At 45.9% G+C, this 21,227-nt stretch overlaps 1 protein-coding gene across 3 annotated transcripts in view; it reads left to right on the top strand.

The window, feature by feature from the left end:
• CACHD1 (cache domain containing 1) overlaps window positions 1-21,227 on the top strand; it is a 96,157-nt gene that overhangs the window by 25,651 nt on the left and 49,279 nt on the right. For all 3 annotated transcript variants that reach the window (XM_068690116.1, XM_068690117.1, XM_068690118.1), the window contains exons 2-3: window positions 6,821-6,883; window positions 16,011-16,159. In XM_068690116.1, coding sequence (XP_068546217.1) covers window positions 6,821-6,883; window positions 16,011-16,159 — 212 coding nt within the window. The remainder of the gene's footprint in view (window positions 1-6,820; window positions 6,884-16,010; window positions 16,160-21,227) is intronic.

Raw genomic sequence — 21,227 nt, 5'->3', positions numbered from 1 at the left:
GGTAACCCAGCATTATTTGGGCAATGAGCACAACATCCAGCCAACTACTACCTAAAGAAGAATAAAGAGCACCAAGGTGACTTTTCTGTCCACTTAGGACTGAAAAAAGGCGGTGAGTTGGAAAACGCCATTAATCAGAAGGTCTCGAGTTCTGTAGGAGTATCATCGTTTGATGTTTTTACCTTAAAAATAGTTATTGGAAACGTGTTGCAGAGCTGTGCTGTGTCGTGGTGCCCAGAAGCAGGCTGGTGTTGTGCTGGTGTCGGATTGTCTCACCCTGCACAGGAGGGCACCCGGGGAGGGATGGAGAGCTCTGCCCGAGCACTCTGCCTCTGCCAGCCTCGTCCTTGTGAACAGATCAATAAAAACGTCTTCTGGCTGTCCTAGGAAAATAAAACGTAGCAGCCCTCCTCATTGTCAGTGCTTAAATCCCTTCCTGAGAAGGCTGCGAGGCAGTGTCCTGTTCAGGGATGGAGAATTGCAGAGGTGCAGTTTTTACGGGTCTGTTCCAGCTCTCAGGCTGCAAAACTTGAAACTCAGATTCAGCATTTTGCTGCATTTGTGTTGCTGTGATAATTTCGACTCCATTTGGTTATAGACAGTTAATCTGTTTTAAATACACTGGAAACATGAAGAAATCCATACAAATATTGTAAGTTTCACATCCTGAAGTCTAGAAGGAGGGAGAAGTGTAGGGAGAAAAAAAAAAAAGCCCAATTTCATTGGGAAGCCCATCTGCTTTATATTTTAAGGTTGGGTAGCATAACTTTCCTTTTTCTGAAATACTGCCATTGACATTGTCATGAGTATAACTTTAGTCAAGTTACATTGGCTAAATGAATAATCTTTTTAACATGTGGAACTAATTTTCCTAGGGTATTTTCCCCTCTCACTCTCTTTTTTCCCCCCCTCTTCTCCATTCCCTTGAAAAAGAAGAGGGAAAAATCTGCTGGTGCCTGATTGCATTTTTGGCAGATGCTCAGTTTTCCATAGTTTTCCCCCATTGTAAATGCCAGAAGTTTTCCAGGGAACCACGTTTACAAGAGCTGTGCTAACCTCTGCCTCTTTCCAAGCAGTGCCCGACCTACTCAGCACCCCCCGTTCTGAATGCAGCTCTCGAAATGCTCCGAAAGGCTTTTATCTGCCATGGGCTAACGGTGCTAGGTGAATTGTAAGCGCTGGCTCTGTGACACTTGCTCCCCTCAGGATTAAGATCCATCTGCAAATGCACACACGCTTGCGTTTGGAGTACCAGCAGGGTCTGTGCTCCGTTTGCTTAACGGGAAAGCTGTGCTAGGTAGGCTGAGCATTTTCTCATGACTGAATTTCTTCCACAAATTCCTCCCCGTTCCAAGTAACCTTGTGTAAAGTTTAGATGCAAAATAGCAAAACCATTTAATGAAGCTGCCAAAGGGATCTTTATAAATGGTGGTGTGGCTCAGCGATGCTCTAGCAAGAAAGACCAGTGAGCGTGGACTGATTTTTGCCTGCTGGCAACATGCGGAGCCTCTCCAAGCAACATGCAGGTGCTGGCATAGGAGCAAACAATATTCTTGCACTGAGAGAGATGGGAACAGGAATGGGATTTCCACGTGGTGTCCCAGTGCTGTTGTCACACACTGAGCCCCAGATATCTCCTTAGGTGCAGCCAGCTGTGTCTTGCTGTAATTTTGCAATCATTTACCCTACAGATTGCCCAGAGATGTCTGAAAGCTCACGCAAACGTTTGGGAGAACAAGATGAGGCTGTGAATAGCTGTGGGTTAAGAAGGACACGGGGTGATTTCAGCTGTGCCCGGAGCACCTGTTGCACTGTGGGCTCTATCCACAGAGCTGTTGCATTCTGCTCCTCTTCTGTGCCATTTATTTCCTCAAAGCAAGAAAACTGGTGGGCGCCAGGCAGTGCCTCCAAGGCTTCAAACCCCACGCTGTGTTTGAAGCCAAACACCAGGACATGCAAGATGGGCAAGAGGAACAGCAGGTGGAGGTTGCCCTGTATGCTTCGCATAGGAAGGGATAAAAACTTGCAGAACTCCCACTGATTTATAGAAGAAGCACTTCACCAGTTACTGGTGATTTTTAAAAGTGCTTGTTCAGGTTGTGCTCTCTGCTAGTCAAAATCAAGACCCACACCTTACTGCAGGTTGGTTTTGGTGGTTTTCTGTATGAATTCAAGGCTGGTTTGGGATCAGGGTACTTCCCAGCACTGAAGACCTTGCAGTGATTCTCTTGTTAATGCTGTTATTAACTGAAGATGCTGCTCTTCTCGTGGTGCCTCGCTCTCGAGGAGAGGCTCCCTCCTGTGAGAGCACCGACCCAGCTTGGCTCTGCTCTCATCTCTTTGTCTTGCCGTCTGATGAGGATGCCTGGCGCTGCTTGACAAATAGCGTGACAAAAAAGCATCGATTAGTTAAATCCTTCCTGAATACTTGTTCTTTTCTGAAACTCCCTGAAAGAGCAGGGCATTGGCAGTGCAATGTGAGGACAACCCTTTGGGGTGCTGAGCTGCACTGATCGGGGGTGTAGCGGAGCTGCCGGGGGCACTGCTCTCATCAGAGTTTGCCTTTCGCTATGACTTCCTACAATTTAGTTCCATATATAAATATATATATAAATTTCTTGGAGAAAAACATGAAGCGTATCCTCGATCTCATGGGAACCCACTATTTAATGTTTCTCAGTTTTAGAAAATGGTAACAAAACATAACGTGATACGGCTTCAGACGCTGCAAAAACAAACTCCAGAAGAAGCCACAGGTCTCCCTCATAACAGTGTAGCTCGGCGAGTTCCATCATAAAAAGGATTTGTTATATATTTGTTTGCTCACTTTAAAACGTTAACCTTTAAAATAAGAAACAGACCCTGGTTAGTTGCTACTTGAGGTTAAGAAGCACGGCAGCCCCGCTGAGTTAATACTGCTTATATTTGACACGTGTACATTTTGCTACTGCTGTTCTGTATCCTCTCTTAATACAGTCATTTTTTCATCCTGCCATGATCCAAATACAAGGTAACAGCAGTCCACGTCCAAAATCTGCTCAAACCTTTTTTTTCTTTAGCTTAGGGATATGGTTTAGTGGGGACTGTTAGTGTTAGGTCAGAGGTTGGACTTGATGATCTTGAGGTCTCTTCCAACCTAGAAATTCTGTGATTCTGTGATTCTTTAAAATGCCATGCAGTATAGATGTTAGAGCAGCCTCAATGTATTTACAGCTCAATTAACGTTTTGCTGATCTTGTATTTGTTTTTCCCGATGCTCTCGGTCTGTAAAAATTCTGGTTTTGGTGGTGGAGAGGTGGGTTCACATCTTGCCCGGCCAACTGCGACGTGCAGCTGGTTGGCGGCTCTCATGAGCAGCTGCTGCTTGTGTTTGGTTGGGGATCTCAGAGGCTTGGTTTTGGGGGTTGTAGCTTCTGTGTAGTTAGTCTTGATGCAGTGTTTGTGCTTTTTTTGTCGAGTGCTTTTGAAGTGCTTTCTTGCTGCAGCGCATTGCTGCTGCGTTTGTTCTCACCTCAAGGCACTGAGGGAACTCGCCGGTTACTATTCTGCTTTCTACACTAATCTCAGTTTAGTCACCTCCCGAGTTTAAAACTACAGATTGTGAATGCCCAAACCCTCGTTTTGGTACGCCGCCAAGCTGAACCCGAGCCCCTTATCTCGGAGGCTCGGTAGGAAGCCTGACCCCTGTCTAGAAGCAGAGGCTGGCTATGGGGCTGCACAATTCATCACTGTCAGACCGCACCTGTGGAAGGCATCACAACGGCGGCATCCCAAATCTTCCCCATCCCAAGGGGTCCCCCATGGACCCGTACCCTTGGAGCCTCTGGTCACACCGTGATTTATCTCCCTCATCCAGCACGTGTCCTCAAAGCTGAAAGCAAGGCAGCTGGTGGCACCGAGGAGCACTCGGTTACGTGAAAGTCATTAAAACTGGTTGCCGCAGAGGAGTATTTTCTAGGAAGTTGCAAGTAATTTGAACCAGACAGGTAATTAACGATCTTAGGAAAGCAGGGGTCTCTAATGTGTTGAAATGTGTGTTTGTAAGACAAAACGCAGTCTTCTCAGGACTCCATCCCGGCTGTGTTCACCCTCAGCAGGCTCTTGTGGACAGCTCTGCACATCTCGGTGCTTCTTGCCTGGAGATGTCGCAGGTCACCAGAAATCCTGCAGCTGTCCCTGCAAATACCACAATTCATTTATTATTTTATTTTTTTATGTATTTATTTTCTCTCAGCTTCTGCTTGTATCGCTGTGCATGAGTGCCCTGGTGGGTGCAGCCAGCCCGGTGAGGCTTCCCCTCGTTCCCAGTACTGTAGCCTGGCCAAATCTAGATTTACGTGTCACTGCTGAAGCTTTCCTGCAGAACAAAGTATGGAAAATGCAGATGATTTCAGACTTATGTCGATTCTGAAGGCGTTTTCAGTTTTGTTTGCTTCTTAAGGTTGCGTCTGAAAACCGATGCTTTGTGGTGGAAATGAGGTGAAGGTTGCTTGCCCTTCTGGGTAATCTCTGGCAGCATAAAGGAAGAGTGGTAACAACGCTGGATTTTAAACCATCCTGAAATTTAATTCAGAGTTTGGATCAGAAAACAAAAGCTGCTTTGTCTGTCTGTATTTATTTGTTTATTTATTTTAAGTGAAAAGAGTTTATGGAAATCTGCTTGATGAAACCAAGCCACTTGAGGGGCTGACATACAGCATTTGCCCGTGCCAGGTGTGTTATGGCACATGGGGACACGGCATGACCATGAAACAACTGTTCCCAAATCTTTAAAATTGCTGTGGCAGAATCAGAGTGGGCTGACAAGTTTAATTAGTGCCACGGCCAGAATTTAATTCCTTCCTCGGAGAGGGAGGAATTAAAAATGTGAAGGCATTTTTCCTGAGGGAAGGAGATGGCGGCGGAGGAGAGGTGTGGGGAGGGAGCCCTGTCCTCAGGATCTGCCCTCTGCCACCAGGAGCCGGTGTCTTTTACAGATGTGGGGTTTGAGGGAACTTGAGAAGTGCAGGAAAAGGGAATATTTTTCACACAGGTGAGCAGTGCTCAGCAAGAACCTGAGTACTCTGGACGGTGATACACTTTAGATAAGTGGTGCTGACAAAAAGGGGGGCAACTTGGGAGGGATCCTTCAGGCAATTTGGGATCGTGCAGCAGGCTGGGATGGTACCGGGTGCAGGTGGGGTGTGACAGGGCTGGGTGATGGCCGCCAGGGCCTGCGCCCTGTGGAGCGGGGCCTGGTGGAGCAGCTCAGGCGGCCGCCATCTGCTCAGCAGGCCCCGCTGCACGGCCAGGCTGGGAGGGATGAAGTACAGACACTAAAGAGTGACTTCTCTTCACGTTCAGCCTATTTTGGCCTATTTTAGCACCTGTGTGGCTCGTGCTCCTTGTCCACGTTGAGGTGTTGGTGTGTGGGGTTGGTCTGTGAGGGCTCCTGCCCACCCCCCTGCATGCGCTGAGCTCTTCAGTGAGTAGAAGACACAAAGCTTTGAGGAATTACAACATAATAGAATATCCCGAGTTGGAAGGGACCCATAAGGATCAAGTCCAACTCCAGGCACCATGCAGGTCTACCCAAAATTTTAGACCATGTGTCTAAGCGCCCAGTCCAAACACTTCTTCAAGAACTTGTTTAGCTACAACTGCAGCTAAAATAGATCGAAAGCTTAGCACAAATAAAATTCCTGCTCATGTTGTGACTCTGTATAACTACGTATGATGGTCTCTGTCGTCGTGTTGGACTTTTAGAAGCACAGCTGTGCTCAAAAGGCGCGGAGGAAGGGGTCAGCTCCGTGCTGAGGCCAGGAGGGCCCGCTCTGGTAGCTGACAGACTGCTTCCTTCTCGCTCCTTTTGATGTCTGCAGACTAAATGCTGCGTGGAGAGAAAAATTCAATTCATTTGAAACATTTTGCATCAAAATGACATGCTTTAATGTATTTTCTTCTGATGTTTAAATTATCTTTTCATCTCATGAAGGGGGAAGGAAAAAAAAAAACATGTTTGTAGTTAAAGTACCCAAGCAGAACTTTAAACAAAGGTCTGGAAGAAGAGGAAGTTTCAATGTACAGGCAGCTTTTAAGAGCAGATTTCCCCCCCCCCCCCTCCTCCTTGGCTCTCTGAGACTTGTAAACCGAGGAGATTTATTGCTGCCCTTCCAAATGCTGCTTTAGAATTAAGAGTTCAAATTTCTGAAATTCCTGGAGCCCTCAGGAGGGAGAGGGATAAGGGAAAGTGATGATGGGAAGCGCAGCAGAGCAAACTGAAGGGTTTTCCAGGCTGCCTCTGCCAGCTGTGGCCGCGGGGGTCCTTCCTAGGAGGAAATCAGCCAAACCTGCATCAGGAAAACTCTTGGAGTTGCTAACTGATGGTTATGCTGTGTTTGGAAAAAATTTAGACTTCTTTAGTATCTGCAGTTAGTGCCAATAATCTTGTGATCTGATTCTGTCTTACTATCTGGCTGAAAACACAAGCCTTAGCAATGTCACCAGTGTCACACCAAGGGAAGGACACAAAGCAATGGATGTTTTTTCTGTTTTCTAGTGTATAATCATAAATATCCTCACTTTATTAGTAAACTAACATGTTTTGGAACCACAACCTGTTATATTTTTTGCCTTCAAACTTGAGAACAGATGCTTCGTGCAGACCCAGAAGCAGGTACAGGTGAATTTGATTCCCCACAGGTAGACCTGGCATTAGAGACTTCCAGGTGAAGTGGTCCATCTCTGACACAGATTTCCTCACGTGCACCTTTTGAAACTGCGTTACTGTGACTTTTGGGACAAAATGTCTCTAATGCATCCTTTCTGTTTTTTTTTGCAGAGGATATTCAACTCCTTTGTGTACACGGAGAAAATATCGAATGGAGAAAGTGAAGTTCAACAGGTACGGCAGCCCCCCCTGCCCACCTACAGCTGTCCTGTGGCACAGACAAAAGCTGTGGTTAGCTTCACAGCCACAGTCAGCTCAGCAGTTAGTTCTGTCTGAATTTATTGTGGCCACTATTCTAACATGCAACACTAAGGAAAGTAAGTGGAATAGAATATAAATGGAAATGTATTGTATGAGCTGACTGTGTATTTGACAGTTTTCTGTTGTCTTGGAAAGCCTTTCGATCTGCTTTCTGTGGGTCCTTCCCTTTGGAAACAAAAAAACAAATGCAGAGGTGGGGCCCTTGTGTAGTATCTCACATTGACTGGTTTTCACATTGGAAGTGTCTCTTTTAAAACTGTTTTCATTTGAGGTGAGAACACTAATATTGTTTGTAAATGTGGAAATGGTATCAATTGTCGTGTGTAAATATGGGACAGCTGCGGCCTCCTGTAACAGTTGTTTTAGGATTTTTTGTTGTTTTATGTGTTTTCTTTCCCCATATGAGATCACATTTGGAAATGTGAGGAAAATAAACTTCCAATTTAACACTGAGGTGATGTATCTTTTAATGTGTAGGCTCTTTGCATTTTAATGCATGTATACATTTGGAAAATATGGGGTGGATAAATTTCAGGACAGATCAAAGAGGTCCAATTTTCATCTTTAAGAAATGAAGGTACCAGTCCTGTACTCTTCCACTTGCATCTTTATTCGGAACATGATGAATTTTGGTAGCAGTGGCAGGCTCTGCTTGGGGGCTGGAACAAAGAACCGTCTTTTCCTTCCAGTTGAAGCACAGACTCATTTGTACAACCTTCAGCGAGTAACCTGACCTTCTTAGACCCCTATCAAACCAGTTTTAATGTTCAGCAAAAACAAAAGTGCCTCAGAGTGGAGCTTTCCCCGGGGAAAGGGGAACTGCTCTGTAGCTGTGCAGGTAGTCAGATGTGCATGTGAGTGCTGTTGGATGTTTCCTAGAGCATATCGTATGTGCACATGTGCATTAAAAAGAGTCATGTAATAGCAGCAAATTTATGTTTACTGTAAAATAGTGAACTTGACAGATACTTCTTTTTTTTTTTTCTCCAAGGAGAAAGTCAAAGCAGAGTTGGATCAAATGAGATTTAGAATCTATGTGCGATGTGTTTAAGCTCTGGGTGAGTTTGAAATGGAGAGCGGGGCTCAGCTTCTCTGCTCTTTCAGACCAAACACGGGGGCTTTTGATAGGATTATGATCAATGCGGGAACTTGGTTTATCTGCAGAAAATGGGGGAGTGCAGGAAAAGTTCCAGCAACGCTGGGTTTCTGTTAAACAAAAACTGAGTCTTAGGGGTAGGAATCTTACCCCATACCAGCACTAAACTGCAGCGTGTAGTAACGCTGACAGACAACTGCAATAATGTACAGCTGTGTGAGTAATGATAAGGGGTTTAAATTAGGCTGTTAGAATGACATCGTGTGGATTTTAGGATGAATCTCTTGGCTGTTAGCATAAAAATGGTAAGGTTTGCTTAAAAAAAAAAGTTTGTGCTTAACCTTTGGTACTGCTTGTATCTGCCTGTGTCAGATTTTTGGTTGGTGAGGTACAGATGTATGTGAGAAATGATAGAAGAAACTAGAGCAAAGAATTAACCCTAGTAAATTACCCCAGTGCTGGTGTTAACAATTGCTTGACCCTGCGGATAACGGAGTCTCAACCCCTCTGATGGAAGTTGAGCATTAGGGGGTTTCTCCGAGCTGCAGTCAGCTGAGGAACATTGATCCAAGTTTTTCTGGAGCTGTGGTCTTGTTGTGGGACCCTGCCCTACACGTGCAGTTTGGCTGCGGGAGTGGAACTAAACAAAGAAATGCCAAAAGCCGTTTTCACCTAAAGCAGAGGGGAGGGTGCGCAGAGGTTTTGGATGCTCAAACTGGGATCCTGTGCAAGAAACCCACTGCTGGCAGGGCACTGCACCCTCACTTCTGCTGGCAGCTGCTTCCCCTAGTGCCTGAGGTCAGACACGGACAGGAGAGAGGTGCTGGGGTGTGTGCAGGTGCTCTCGCTGCAGAAGAGGAGCTGTGGCCTCACAAGTGTCAGCCTGAAACCAGCCCGACATCCCCACCGAAGGCTTCGCTGGCTCTGACTCAGCGATCGGGTTTTCACAAGTGTTCCTGGGTGGTCTGCACACCACAAAAGGGCCATGTGGGCTAGATTATACGTATCAGATGGCTCTTGAAAGCCAAAAGTGTTTTCGGGAAACCAAGAAACCGAATTAAAACTTCTTTGAAGTTTTGACTATAGATTCTGCCCTTAGAAAAAGGCGCTGCTTGTCTCTCGGTCACAGATGGACGTATTCACTCCAAGTAGATACAAATAACTGTCTAAACACTGTAGGTAGTGTGATGAATTCTGAGCTGTCAGAGGAGAAAAACGAGGCCCCGGCAAAGCGTAATTACTGCGGTTAAAAGCTCACCAGCGAAGTGGATAGCAGAATAATTGAGCACTTCTGTTTCATTAATAACTGGGTCTTCGAGCCCTAATGAATCACAAGCGATGTAATCAGGTTTTATGAGTAAGAGCAGAGCATCGAATGGGATCATCTTGAGCAAATGCAAACAAACGTAAGCAAATTTCACTCCCCTGTCATTTTTTCCTGCTTTTGTCATTCATTAACATTTTCTTAGCAACTGATACCCGAAGGCAATTAATTACGGTTTTGTCAGCTGGGATTTTTGTCTGGCAGGCCACCGGATTGTTGTGGGGCTTGTTTTTTTATATACCAAACTGTGTAAATAATGACTTTCAGTTTGCTGGGAGAGTGGAAAAGCTACAGCTGTTGGCCTTCAGGCCGAACGATTTAATACGCTTGGCTTTCTTCGTGCCACACAGGGAGAGGTTTACCTTTTGACGTTAATCTGCTTACACTTTTAAGGTCGAGAGCTGTAGGATTGCTATCCAAAGTATCCTTTCTCACTTTGAACAGGTTATTAAACATTGGATGACAGTTGCCAAAAATAACGTGAGTACCTTTCCTGCCAGTGATTTCAATATCGGAGAACTCGTACGCTATGAAAATTGTAGTGGTGTGAACTTGTGATGGAAAAAAGTGGAAAATGGTGAGTTTTACTCTAGGTTAGCCCTTTTTAGGGAAGGCAGCGTGCGTTCAGCATCGTGCCAGATGTCTGGGTTCTGCAGTACGGAGAGCATAACACTGGAAACCAGAGAGTAAGGAGGATGGTGGAGCAGCCCCGAGCAGGTGTGTGTTGAGTGGCCTCACACAGAAAGTCTCTGTGTAACTTCTGTGTTTAGAGCTAGAAAAGTCATTGCCTTCCCTGCTAGCTCATCCAGAGCATAATTATCAGCTCCAAAATCATCCATAATAACCTAGAGAATCAATTTTGTGTAAAGCTGCTAGGAGCTGCTCAGGAATTGAAGGAAGTTGGTGAGGAGGCTCAGGAACAGAATTTTAAGGCAAAACATTTTCATTTGTTTGTCTACACTTTTTTTTTCTAATAGAACCAGGTTTCCAAAAGGATTTTTTGATGAATAGCATATCTTAAATAAATAAACCTCTAAAAGCTGAAGTCATCAGTGCCTTGTGGTTGAATTGACTGGATTATGTCTGCCACAAAAACGCCTTTTGGAGAGAAACAAAGCGTTCTTGTTAGAACAGCAGGATGTATTTGTAATTCAGATATGATACTTGTTTTTCAGAGTTATAAAAGCTGAAAGAAATGGTTAAAATATTCAGACATCAAGTGAAACATGTTACCTGATGTAAAGCAGAACTTCTATTTCGTTATTTACTTTGTTACAAGGAACACCTAACAGTATTTCTTGCTGGAGAACTTTTTACCCAGGTTTGTAGATCCACTGCTCACCGAGCTCTGTCTGCGTTGGTCCTATACTCCCCATGGACAGTGTTATTTCAGATACTGATCTTGCTGTCACACCTGGGCGAGTTTTGGGAGGCGCGTGTTGCTCATGCTTGAGCTACGATAATTAGAAATTGGGCACGAGTGGGATACAGCTGCCTGGGTGTGCTCTCGATGGTAGGACACGTTTTGGAGTCGCTCTTAGACAAATCCCAGATGATGATATTCTGGGTGTCTTTCTCTGGATTGCTATACTGTTTGTAAATAATGCTTGGTGTGTTTTATTTTTCTACCACCAATTGAAATGCTGCGCTTCTGGGCTTGGCTTCTGGGAGTTTCTTCATCCCTGCTGCTCTCCCATCTGCTCCGGTGCTCCTGGGCTGCTCTCATCTTCTGGATTGATGGAGGACTTCCACACGACCTGTGCAAAACTTGGGTTTGGAACTGTTTTAAGAAAAGAAGGAACAGGTTTTGTTCCACCAACAGTTGGTGAGGCTGCTGGGGGCTCCTCCTGTGGTTCTTCCTCTGTAGGGTGGGGGAAACATGGCAGCACTGCCTGTTAATGACCCGAGTGACAATTAAAGGACAGCCTCTGCAGCCTCCTGATGTTTTAGCACGTGACTTGTCTCGTGTCGCTCAGGACACGGCCCTTGTTGGCAGACACGGCTCAAATTTCCAAAGGAAACGAGCGCGGTGAAAAATCAAGATTTTACTGTTAAGCATGACATCTCCCTGGCTGGGAGCCACGATATGGTCACAAGATGTTGAATTTTACATTGGTTAATCAGGCTTGTGATTAAAGGCGCTATGTACGGCGTTTAACATTTTTCCAGAATAACTTATGGGAGTTGTGGCCCTTCCCCTAGGTTTTGCTGTGGACCACATTTGAAATCTCTTTCCTTCGGTGTATCTTGGGAAACCTTGCTAAAATTCCTGGAGGATGGAGTGCCACAAACAAGTGCTGTTCCCTTTGAAGAAATGTGTGTTGGAAAGTAGTTTCCTGCCTCCTGATGAATATATCTTCTCCTCTAGAATATATCTTCATTATCATCAGAGCAGGAGGAGTGATTTGAAGTTAATACAAAGGTGTCCGAATAACCTGGCGGTGGTTGTGAGGTCCCTTTCTGGAGACAACAAGACCCTGTTCGGAGTCCGTACAGCAGCAGCAGCTTCTTCAGGAGCCCAGCAGCTTGGGAATAAGTATGGGAAAAACCTCTTAGAACAGGGCTCTGTGGATCCATAGTACCGTGATGTTGTGGTGCGTGGTGGATGTCTTTTGTTCCAGATTCTGCTGGTTCATAAACGGGGCTTAAAAACAACCCCACTGCCTCAACTCGTTAGCGTGTGAGCAGCGCTTCCCGAGGAGCCCGGCGGCACTAAATCCCCCCTAAGTCCGTTAGGGCATCCGTGCCTGTCAGCCTGCTTGCTACATATTTTATACACAGCCTCGATAACATGAAAAATCCCTTGGCTTTTGAGACGCAGCCAGAACTAAAACCTAACCTCGGAGCTCTGCTTTCCCTCCGTGCCCCCTGAAAAAGGGAGACTTCAGAGCAGCCGAGCTTTGAGGGGAGCGAGGCTTTAACAAAGCTCCAGGGAGCGATGCAAATGAGCAAAATGTCTCTGGGAAAATTAGGGAAGCTCACTGATGTTGTGATGAAAGGTTGTCAGTGGAGATGGTGACAATTGAAGTGCATTACCCATGGGTGCTGCTGTAATAGGAACAGGTGTTACCGTCCAACCTGTCTGCAAACTGAAAGGCGCTGGCTGCACGCCAGCTGCCAAAAAGGGGGAAGAAATGGAGCTAATGGCCGCATTGTTTGCAGCCAGCACTTCGTTTCTTGGTAGCCACTTTCTTAAAATCAGGGAGAAAAGGTAAAAACCCAGCTTGGAAATTTAAAAATAAAAATAAAAAAGCAATGAATGCTGAGCAAGGGTGGTTTTTTTGCTGTTTTTACAACGAAGAGCGCTTTGAGAATTGACCCGAGGCTAATAGTATTTTATGTCAATCTCAAGGTATCGGAGTTTATTTTAGCCTGCATTAAAATGGGAGGGTTTGAGCCCTTCTGCAGGAGCAGGAAATGTCTGTCCCAGCCGGTCCGCGCCCGTGGGTAGCTCTGGCATGTGAGCTTCCATCCCTTTTATGTGCTTGATTGAGGGTGCAGTTTTCCATTTTTGCCTTCTAAAATATTTGAAATAACCCTGTTAGGATGTTTTCATGTTTCAGAGCTCTGTCCCTCTGTCATTTGTCCTTTCTTTCCTTTTGTACCTTTGAGTTTTGGCCACAAACGTGGCACGGCTCTCACATCCTTCAGCGTGCAGCTCTGGGCAGCTTGAAAGAGGCAGGGCGTGGGCTGGGAAAGCAGCGAGCGATCTCTGGATGAAAGATTATTTTTTTTCCTTCTTTATTTTCTTATATTTTTTTTAATTTAGAAAAGTAAGAAGCTGATTTAAGGCTGCAGCTTTCCTCCTGACAGGCGCTAACAGCCGAGTGCACCCCTTTGCAAGCTGAATAATGTTCCCGAGCTAATGATGTGTGTGTGCATGCATGGGCACGCAGCGCCGAGGTGAGGAGCTGGGAAATGTGTGTTAGTGTTTGCTGCTGGTTTAATCACCCAGAACTGGAATGACTCTGCACTGTCCTGGGTTTTAGGATGTTTTGTGCTCCAGTGAAGCCCAACTATGGAAGAAAAATCAAGTTAGCTTTGTTAGGCTTCATGCGGATTACACATCTCGATTTGATGACTTTGGACCATTTTTAAAGACATTTTTCAGCTGATGGGTGTGTTGTCCTTAGAGTCTTAACGTGATTTGTGCACAGTGATGAATTTTCAATGAAAAAACTGCTTTTGGGTCATCTCGCCGTTGGTGGCGTGCTTTGAGCCAGCTGCTTTTCATCTGTTTGGGTTGTTGGGGGCAAATCCTCTTATTATCAGGGGCTGGTGTTTTCTGGGGTGTGTAGATGGGCCAAACTCAGCCCTTCCTGCGTGCCCGTGCCAGGGGCAGGGTGGTTGCTTGGGTAGCACGGGAGGGATTTGGTTTCCTTGCTGATGAAACACATTGGACCGAAGCATTGGAGCCCATTTAATGCAGGTAATGCAATGACTTCGAGCCGTTCAGCAGCCCTTAAGTGGGAGATGCAGCTTCGGCACTGAGCAGTTGCTTTTTATCAGCTCCTGAGGTGCGGGCTCTGCCGCCACCAGATTGCTCAGATCCTCAGACTCTGCCCGGCAGGGTGAATTCAAAGGGCGTGGGGAGCTTTCATCGCGCAACCTGCAAGGTGAAAACTCGTCAATGGCTAAACCTGGCCCCGTGCAGCAGGCGTTTATCAGCGAGAGGCAGCGATTCCAGGCGGGCCTCCTTGTGCTCTGATGTTCCCCGTTAGTTTTGCTACTGCTAACGAAGGCCACGCGGCTCCTGTTTCAGCAAACTTAAGCTCTAAATGGGGAAAGAGCTTTCAAACAGGGAAATCAGGAAAGAAGTGTATAGATCCAAGTATCTGGACTACGATGTGCTTAAGCCCAAGTATTTTGTTTGCCCAAACTGAGAGGGGAACTTGGTGACCAAGAAATGTAAATGCTTCAGTGTAGGAAATGTGCCTTGTGGATTTTGGGGCACTGCTGAAGACAGTTAGTGCTCAAGACAGTCGGACAAAGAGAGAGTTTACCTGAAAATAGAGAAGAGAAGGAACCACCCAGCAGCTTATCTGACAACTGGGAGCAATTTAACAGCGTTGGATGCCTCGCGTGGAGGAGACTGTTGGTAGGTCCTCTGGTGCCTTGGCATCACTGCAGGAAGGTAATTGAGGTGTGATGCTGCAGCTCATCCGGGCAAGGTTCTGCCAAACCCGTGCTCCCCAGAGACCTGCCACCGAGTTACAGCGTGTGATGGGAGCAAAGGAAATCGTGGTGAAGTGTCCTGCTACTAACAGGCAGGGGAGACGCTGGTCAGCCAGGGGGTCTGGGCACACAAATGTTGTGGCACTGCTCGGTCAGCCCCGCATGGTTGGGGTGTGCAGGACACGTGGGAGTCATGCACTCATGAATGAACCCCAGCCCTGAAAGTTTGCAGAAATGCAGAATGAAACACTCCCGAGTATTCAGCACCGCAGCATGCTGCCCACAGAGTGTTCTCTTTCATTTTGGGGGATCCCTGTGTAGGTGTGAGAAGCACGTTGAGTGTGCCAGCCCAAGTTTTCTGTATGCCCAAGCTATTTTATTTATTCCTAACTTTGAATGAAAGACGGAGCAAAACCCCTAATAAACATTCCTCGTCCAGCCCGATGCTCCCTGGGAGCTGCGTTTGCTGTCACGTCCGCTCAAGCTACAGCCACAAATTTTCCCTTCCAATTTTCCTCTGCAAGTCATTAGGTAAGCCCGCCGTGAAGTGCCTCGCATGATGCTTGAGCAAGCACCTACCCCAGCAGGGCAGCTGCAGGAGTCCTGCCCCGTGCCCCTGCAGCATCCCTCGCCTCTCAGCCTTGGTTCGGAGTCACAGGGCACGGGGAGAGCCGGGAGAGGCTCGGCTCCGTCCCTGGGGCACCCCCAGGAAAGCAGCAGGAGAGGCAAAGACAGGAGCAAGAACTGGGAGGGTTTATTTTGCCCAAACCACAGTGAAGAGAAGTACGTGAAAGGAATTGTGAGATACTTCTGCACCGATCGACCTGCCCAAGGAGACTGTTGATCAAGAGAAAATGTCCATGACAGTATTTGGAGTTGTCCGGGTCCTGAGCTTGCTCTCCTAAATATATCCAGTGCTCTGATGGATGTATTGTTGTCTGTTTGCTCCTGAAGCTGTACAATATTTATCTACATACTCAAAGGGGGTAGCATTAGGGGTATTATTTGGGCTTTGCTTAGGAGTCTGAGACCACAAGTCAATCTATTTTAGTCCCCATTGTATCCTCATCAGACCTTGCAAGAGCATCGTGTTGGAGCTTCAGTGCTGAGCGCAGTAGCATGGGTAGAGCCCTATCAGGGCGCCAGTTCGGTGAAAGGAAAGTTTGATAAAATGGAAATTTCACTCCTCATGCATGCAGAACAGTGTTCAAGTACTTAATGGTAAAATTATTTTATTATATATACTGCTTTCTATGGCCAATATTATTAATTACTTGACTTACCGCACCTTGAGCCGCCAAAACAGGGAGTACAGTGAGCAAGGCAGGCAACTGTTAGCTTTAACTTACATGGTTTTTGCTTTCTGTTCAATTTTCTTAACAAGGATCATAGTATTGCAAAGAAACTGACAGAATTTTCATCTTGCTTGTTATTATTTTTTTCAGTTGGCAAAAAAAATCCGTGAGAAGTTTAACCGTTACTTGGATGTCGTGAACCGAAACAAGCAAGTAGTGGAAGCGTCGTACACTGCTCACCTCACGTCGCCCTTGACTGCAATCCAGGACTGCTGCACTATTCCACCATCTATGATGGAGTAAGTACTGATTTCTGGAACTACTTTGGTTGCCATATATTATATGAAGAAAGATGAAACTCGTTCTTTTGCAAAATAGCATGTATTTTCTGTTACCCTTGTTAACGGTGAGAAAATGGGGAAAGTGATACTCCAGCGGTGCTCCTCATCCTGTCCTCCTGTGCTCTTGTCTAGTATACACATGTTTAACGCGGAGCTCTAAACAAGGACTGGGCTCTGCTATGATAGATGGTAAAATAAAACACAAACAGACACAAAAACGTTTATTTCATGCAATTAAGGGTTGAACAAACTTTTCTATGAAATGAGCCTGTCTGCATCCAAGATACCTGTTTTGCTCTGAGACACTACTTAGGCTGAATAACTCTTCTGCAGCTGGTCATGGGACTTTCTTTTTTTCCCCCTTTGAAGTGCAGTAACCAAAATCACGAGCTGGTCAGTGCATCACATGCTGGAAGTATTGCGGTGCAGCTTAATCAAGTTGACTTGCTGCTGCTTGATACACAGATTTACAGAAACCGAGAACACAGCTTGAAAACCGAGTTTGTGCATTTTCAGTTTGTTTTTTAAAGACCTTTGAATAGCTCAAATCCAGGCAGTTGGTTGTCTTTAATCAACGTGTATTATGTTGCGTGTTTACAGAAACATCTTTGCATTTCATGGTTGCAGGAAGGTGTGATGGAGTGTCTGATTTTTCCAGTAACAGTGTAATTGTTTCTTTTAAACAATCATTTAAACACTTCACTTCCATATGTGCTAGAAAAGAACAAGAGTAACTTTCTCATCATTTATTATACACTGTAAACTTCGAATGCAGAGTATATTTTCATTGTTTAGACCTCATTTCTGATTTAAAAACGTTTAAGAGAGGAAGGTAATTTGGGTAATAAATACTAAAAGTATTTTCTGTAACTTTGTAAGACAGCTCTTAATGACATCATTCTTTAATCTTTTCTGAATTACATTATCCTTTATTTATGTAAGGTTTTAAAGTACTTACTGCATTCAAATGTGTGTTACAAATCTCTGTATGAAGAGAGAGGCTGCTTTTTGGGGGGTTTTAATTGTTTTGTGTGGCATGAAAAGAAGAAACCTGGATAGGGTTATAAGCCTCAGGTGGCTCTGAAGAAAGCAGTACCTTGCTGTTTGGTTGTGGCTATGGGGTAAATCTCACGGTCTCAGCGCAGTTCCTGCTGGACAGAGAGGCTGCATAAAATGCTAGCCTATCTGGTGCTAAATGGCCAGGCTTTTGGCCGTGTTAGTGGGAAGGTCAAGAATTAGTTGAGGATGAAAACTTTTCAGATGCCTTTTCAGATGCAGGAGGCAACCATCAGCAGTAACACCTTCAAACGAGGGGTGAAGAGGAGGAATGAGGAAACTTATAACCTCCCCTGTCAAGATGGCATAATTTTTAATAATAATAAAAAAAAATGAGAGAGCTCTGCTCTTAGTCTGGGAACTTCCATGATTTTCTGATTTTCTTTTCACTTTGTCCTCCAAAACGACTCAGGTTGGAAGGCCTTCAGGGATGTCCTTCCCGATGGTGGACCTGTGTAAGGAGCCTTCAAGCAGCTTAAAAAATGAACTGGAGGTCACAGCTGGCAAAGCAGAGACATGAATTTTCTATTTGCAGAGCTCCTCATCTGGGCTTTATAATGTGATTTCCATTATTTAGTTATTTGGCTTGATCAGAGTAAATCTGTTTAAGTGGCCACCAGGTCAGTCTGTCAGCCTGCAGGATCTTCGGGACTGCTTCAGCAAGAGCCATGCAGGTAGTTCTGGTGGAAGAGCTGCAGCGTAGCAGACCACTGGAAGTATATCCACTGCCATCTTTAGGAAGTTGTCTGCAAGTCATACAGGAAAAGAATGTAAAAACACATTTTTTTTCTGGTGAAACTGAGCTTCCAAGTTATTAGCATCACGCTTTGTGAGCTGGCTGATTGCCATCTCCTCAGTTGTTGTTTCTCTCCCTCCTGCCTCCCCTGGCTGTTGCTCTTCCTTTCGTTTTTCTTTGTTTTGTTGTTAGGCTGTTCTGGTTAGAGTTGTCTGGAACAAAAGGTGCTGTTGATATTCAGGTGGCATTATTGGGTCTGGTGTTTGACACAAGGATGCTAAGGGGTGGGTGGATACGTTCCCGGGGGCAGGAGATGGTTCCTGGTAAGCCCGGAGGTGGCCTGACCCTGTTCCCCTGCCCTGACTCTCCAGACCAAAGATTAATTTCTAATAGCAATGAGAGAAGCTTCTTTTTAAGCAGAAGCTTTCCATCAAAATAAATAGATCATTTCCTGGCCAGAGTCACCATTGTCCTCTTGGACATCTCTAAACTTCATTAAAAAGGGGAAATCAGTGAGCAGGGTGAGTGTCTTTGCAGGGAGACTTCTGAAATCAGCAATAGCTTTTTTTTATTTTTTTTATTTCTTGTCAAAATAGCTTTATACTGACATTTTTAACAGAAAATACTAAAAGTTAAGAAACCTAAATTAATGGTTAGATTTTTTGAGAGCAGGGACACATACAAGTAGTTGAACGAGGACTTAGGAGTAGTTTTTAAACCAGAGACCCAAGGACCTCCCACCAGGACGCTGTGCTGGGATTTTGAGAGGTACTGATTGACCTCAATTCTTCTGCCTTTGACGTTTGGGCTAACTTGGTCCAGCTACGAGGAGGTCAGTGCTTTGAGAAGTGAATCTGGGTACGGTTTTGCCAGTGACAGCTTATCCTTGAAGCTTAGAAGCTTTTTGTTACCTCTGCTGAACCCCATGTATTCCTTTTCTTGGTCAGAGCGCTGTTTGCAAGCAGCCTTCCTCACTTGAGTAAAAATTTGGTGCAAGCACAGTGTCAGCAGCATGTTACCTGCAGCCTGGGTTTCTGAGGTAAATCTAAGGGCTTGTGCCAGGATCTTTGAGGCTTTCTGTCCTGTGTTCAGCCTCTAAATACACTCTGACACCCCTTGGTTTGAGGGCATTTCATGCTGGCAGCTGATTCCTGCGTTATTCCTTTACACTGCTATGGACCTCACTGGAAGTGCTTTGGGAACGCAACAAGTTTGGGCATCCAAGATGCAACTTCCATGAAGGGAGGTGAGCTCCCTAAAAACTCCCATATCATGTTTCTTTCTCCTTGGTCAGAAAAAGAAAAACCTGAGATTTTCACTGAAGTGCAAAAGCTCCTCAAATATCCTTCACATTGTTTGGTTGCATGTTCCTGCCCATTAAAAGCAGGCGTAACTGGTAATGGTTCTGCTGGAAAGCAGTACCCGAAGCTATCAGAGCAGTATAATTTAAAGTGGTTTTCTCCACATTTTTCCTCCAAATATTTTCATTTGTTTTAAAGTTTTATTGCTGTGCGATGTTGTTGGCCTGTTAAAGCCTGTATCAGTTGGTGATGGTGAAATATGTAGAGAGAGGTTTATTGTTTTACTCTTGATTTTTTTGTAATGGCTTGGCATCTTTATTTAGCTTAGACTTGTTATTATCGACCGCATTATCCATGTGTGGCCTTGTGTTTGCTTGTATTCATCCTGAAAATCTGCGCGGTGGCTTTAGGAGACAGTTTGTGGGACAGGAGATAAGCTGGGGGAGCGCCGCACCCAGCGCCCAGACATAAACGACACCAAATGGGACCAGCAAAGCACCAACTGGAACAGAAAATGCACTTGGCCTGGAGACTGCTTGTTTAGCGGCGTAGGAAGATATGACAAGGAAAACAATATTTGTTTTATTGCCATTGTGTGGTGGTGGCTCCCGCAGCGAGGAGCCCCAGTGAATGCGCTTCGTGGTTGCAGTTAGGGAGCAGAGCGGGGGCTGTGTGGGTTTTTCTGCAGTTTTTTGCTGTTCGTTGCTTCCCGTCCAGCTGGTGCTGGTTCCAGTTCTGCTCAAGGATTGGGAATGGAAAGAAGAGGACGGCAACAGCAGGAGGGACAACAGAAGAAGCAGCAACCAGACAGAGGCACTTGGAGTGCGGCAGCAGACGGGGCAAATGTCCCCTCCTGCGGGGAGGACAGAGCCTGGAGCTCGGATCCCTTCCCCAGGGCCTCGTGCCCCATGGAGGGGGCACCTGCAGCAGTTTTGACGAGGCAGCACCCCAGCCAGGCGGGGTTGGGATGGGTAAAGTGCTCCAGGCTCCTAGCATAGTGAGTAGGTAAACCCGTGGGAGATAAGGAAAAAGGATGCCAGGCGACGGGCGTCTTCTAACCCTTAAAGAAATCCCTGCTGGAAACACAGGGCTTCGTGTTTGCTCGCCCATAAAGGCTGCTGAAGGAGCCCTGAAAACAGATTGCAGCAGTCTGCAGACATTCCCTTTCAGGATTGAATTGGGTGGTCATTTACACGGCAGTGTTGTAGTTAAAGCATCTTCCTGCTGAAGAGGATAATGCCTCCGTGTCTCCTGTTCATCAGGGATCTCCATGTCCTGAGAAAGCCATCGATGGGTTGTTGGGAAGTCTGGGAACTGGTGTGGATGGGGGGAGGTGGGACTGCAGCAGGTAGCAGTGGGTTCTCCTGAGCACCTGCTGCTGCCCTGTTTTTGTCCTGGTGTGTGCAGGTGGGGTGTCCCCCTCGCCCTTCTCTGCACCTCAACACAGGTTTCAAGGCTGGCGCTCGTGGAAAAGCGTCACGGGGACCTGAAGATGTGCGTGGCTGCACATCTGGTGCTTTTCCTGCTAATGTACGTGGTTTGGGGCAGCTGGAAATCTATTTTGGTTCTTTGTTTAACAACGTCACGAGTGCTTCAGGAATGCCTTTATCTAAAGTCGTGAAAGGAGCAGAACGGAGAAATATTTGGTGGTGAAACACCGCCGGGCAGCGCTGCCTTCCCCGCGCTCATCGAGCTGTTTGAAGAAGTGAGTTTACAAACCTATTTTGGAAAATCATTTACTCCCGGGCCGCGATAGCGCCCTCAGAAGTGGTCTGCCTTTTTCCTTTTTAAACAGATGGTTAAATATTTGCTAACGCGCTCGGGTTTTATCGCAGCTCTTTCGGTGTTTATCTTTGCTCTCGGAGCAGTCAAGTGGGAGATAACGGGCATCCATTCAGTCGCTGCAGTATCTTAAGAGCTGCACTTCCAAAGG

Source organism: Anas acuta, chromosome 8 (genome assembly GCF_963932015.1).
Source record: "Anas acuta chromosome 8, bAnaAcu1.1, whole genome shotgun sequence".
Lineage (NCBI taxonomy): Eukaryota > Metazoa > Chordata > Aves > Anseriformes > Anatidae > Anas > Anas acuta.
This window is presented reverse-complemented; position numbering and strand designations above follow the sequence as displayed.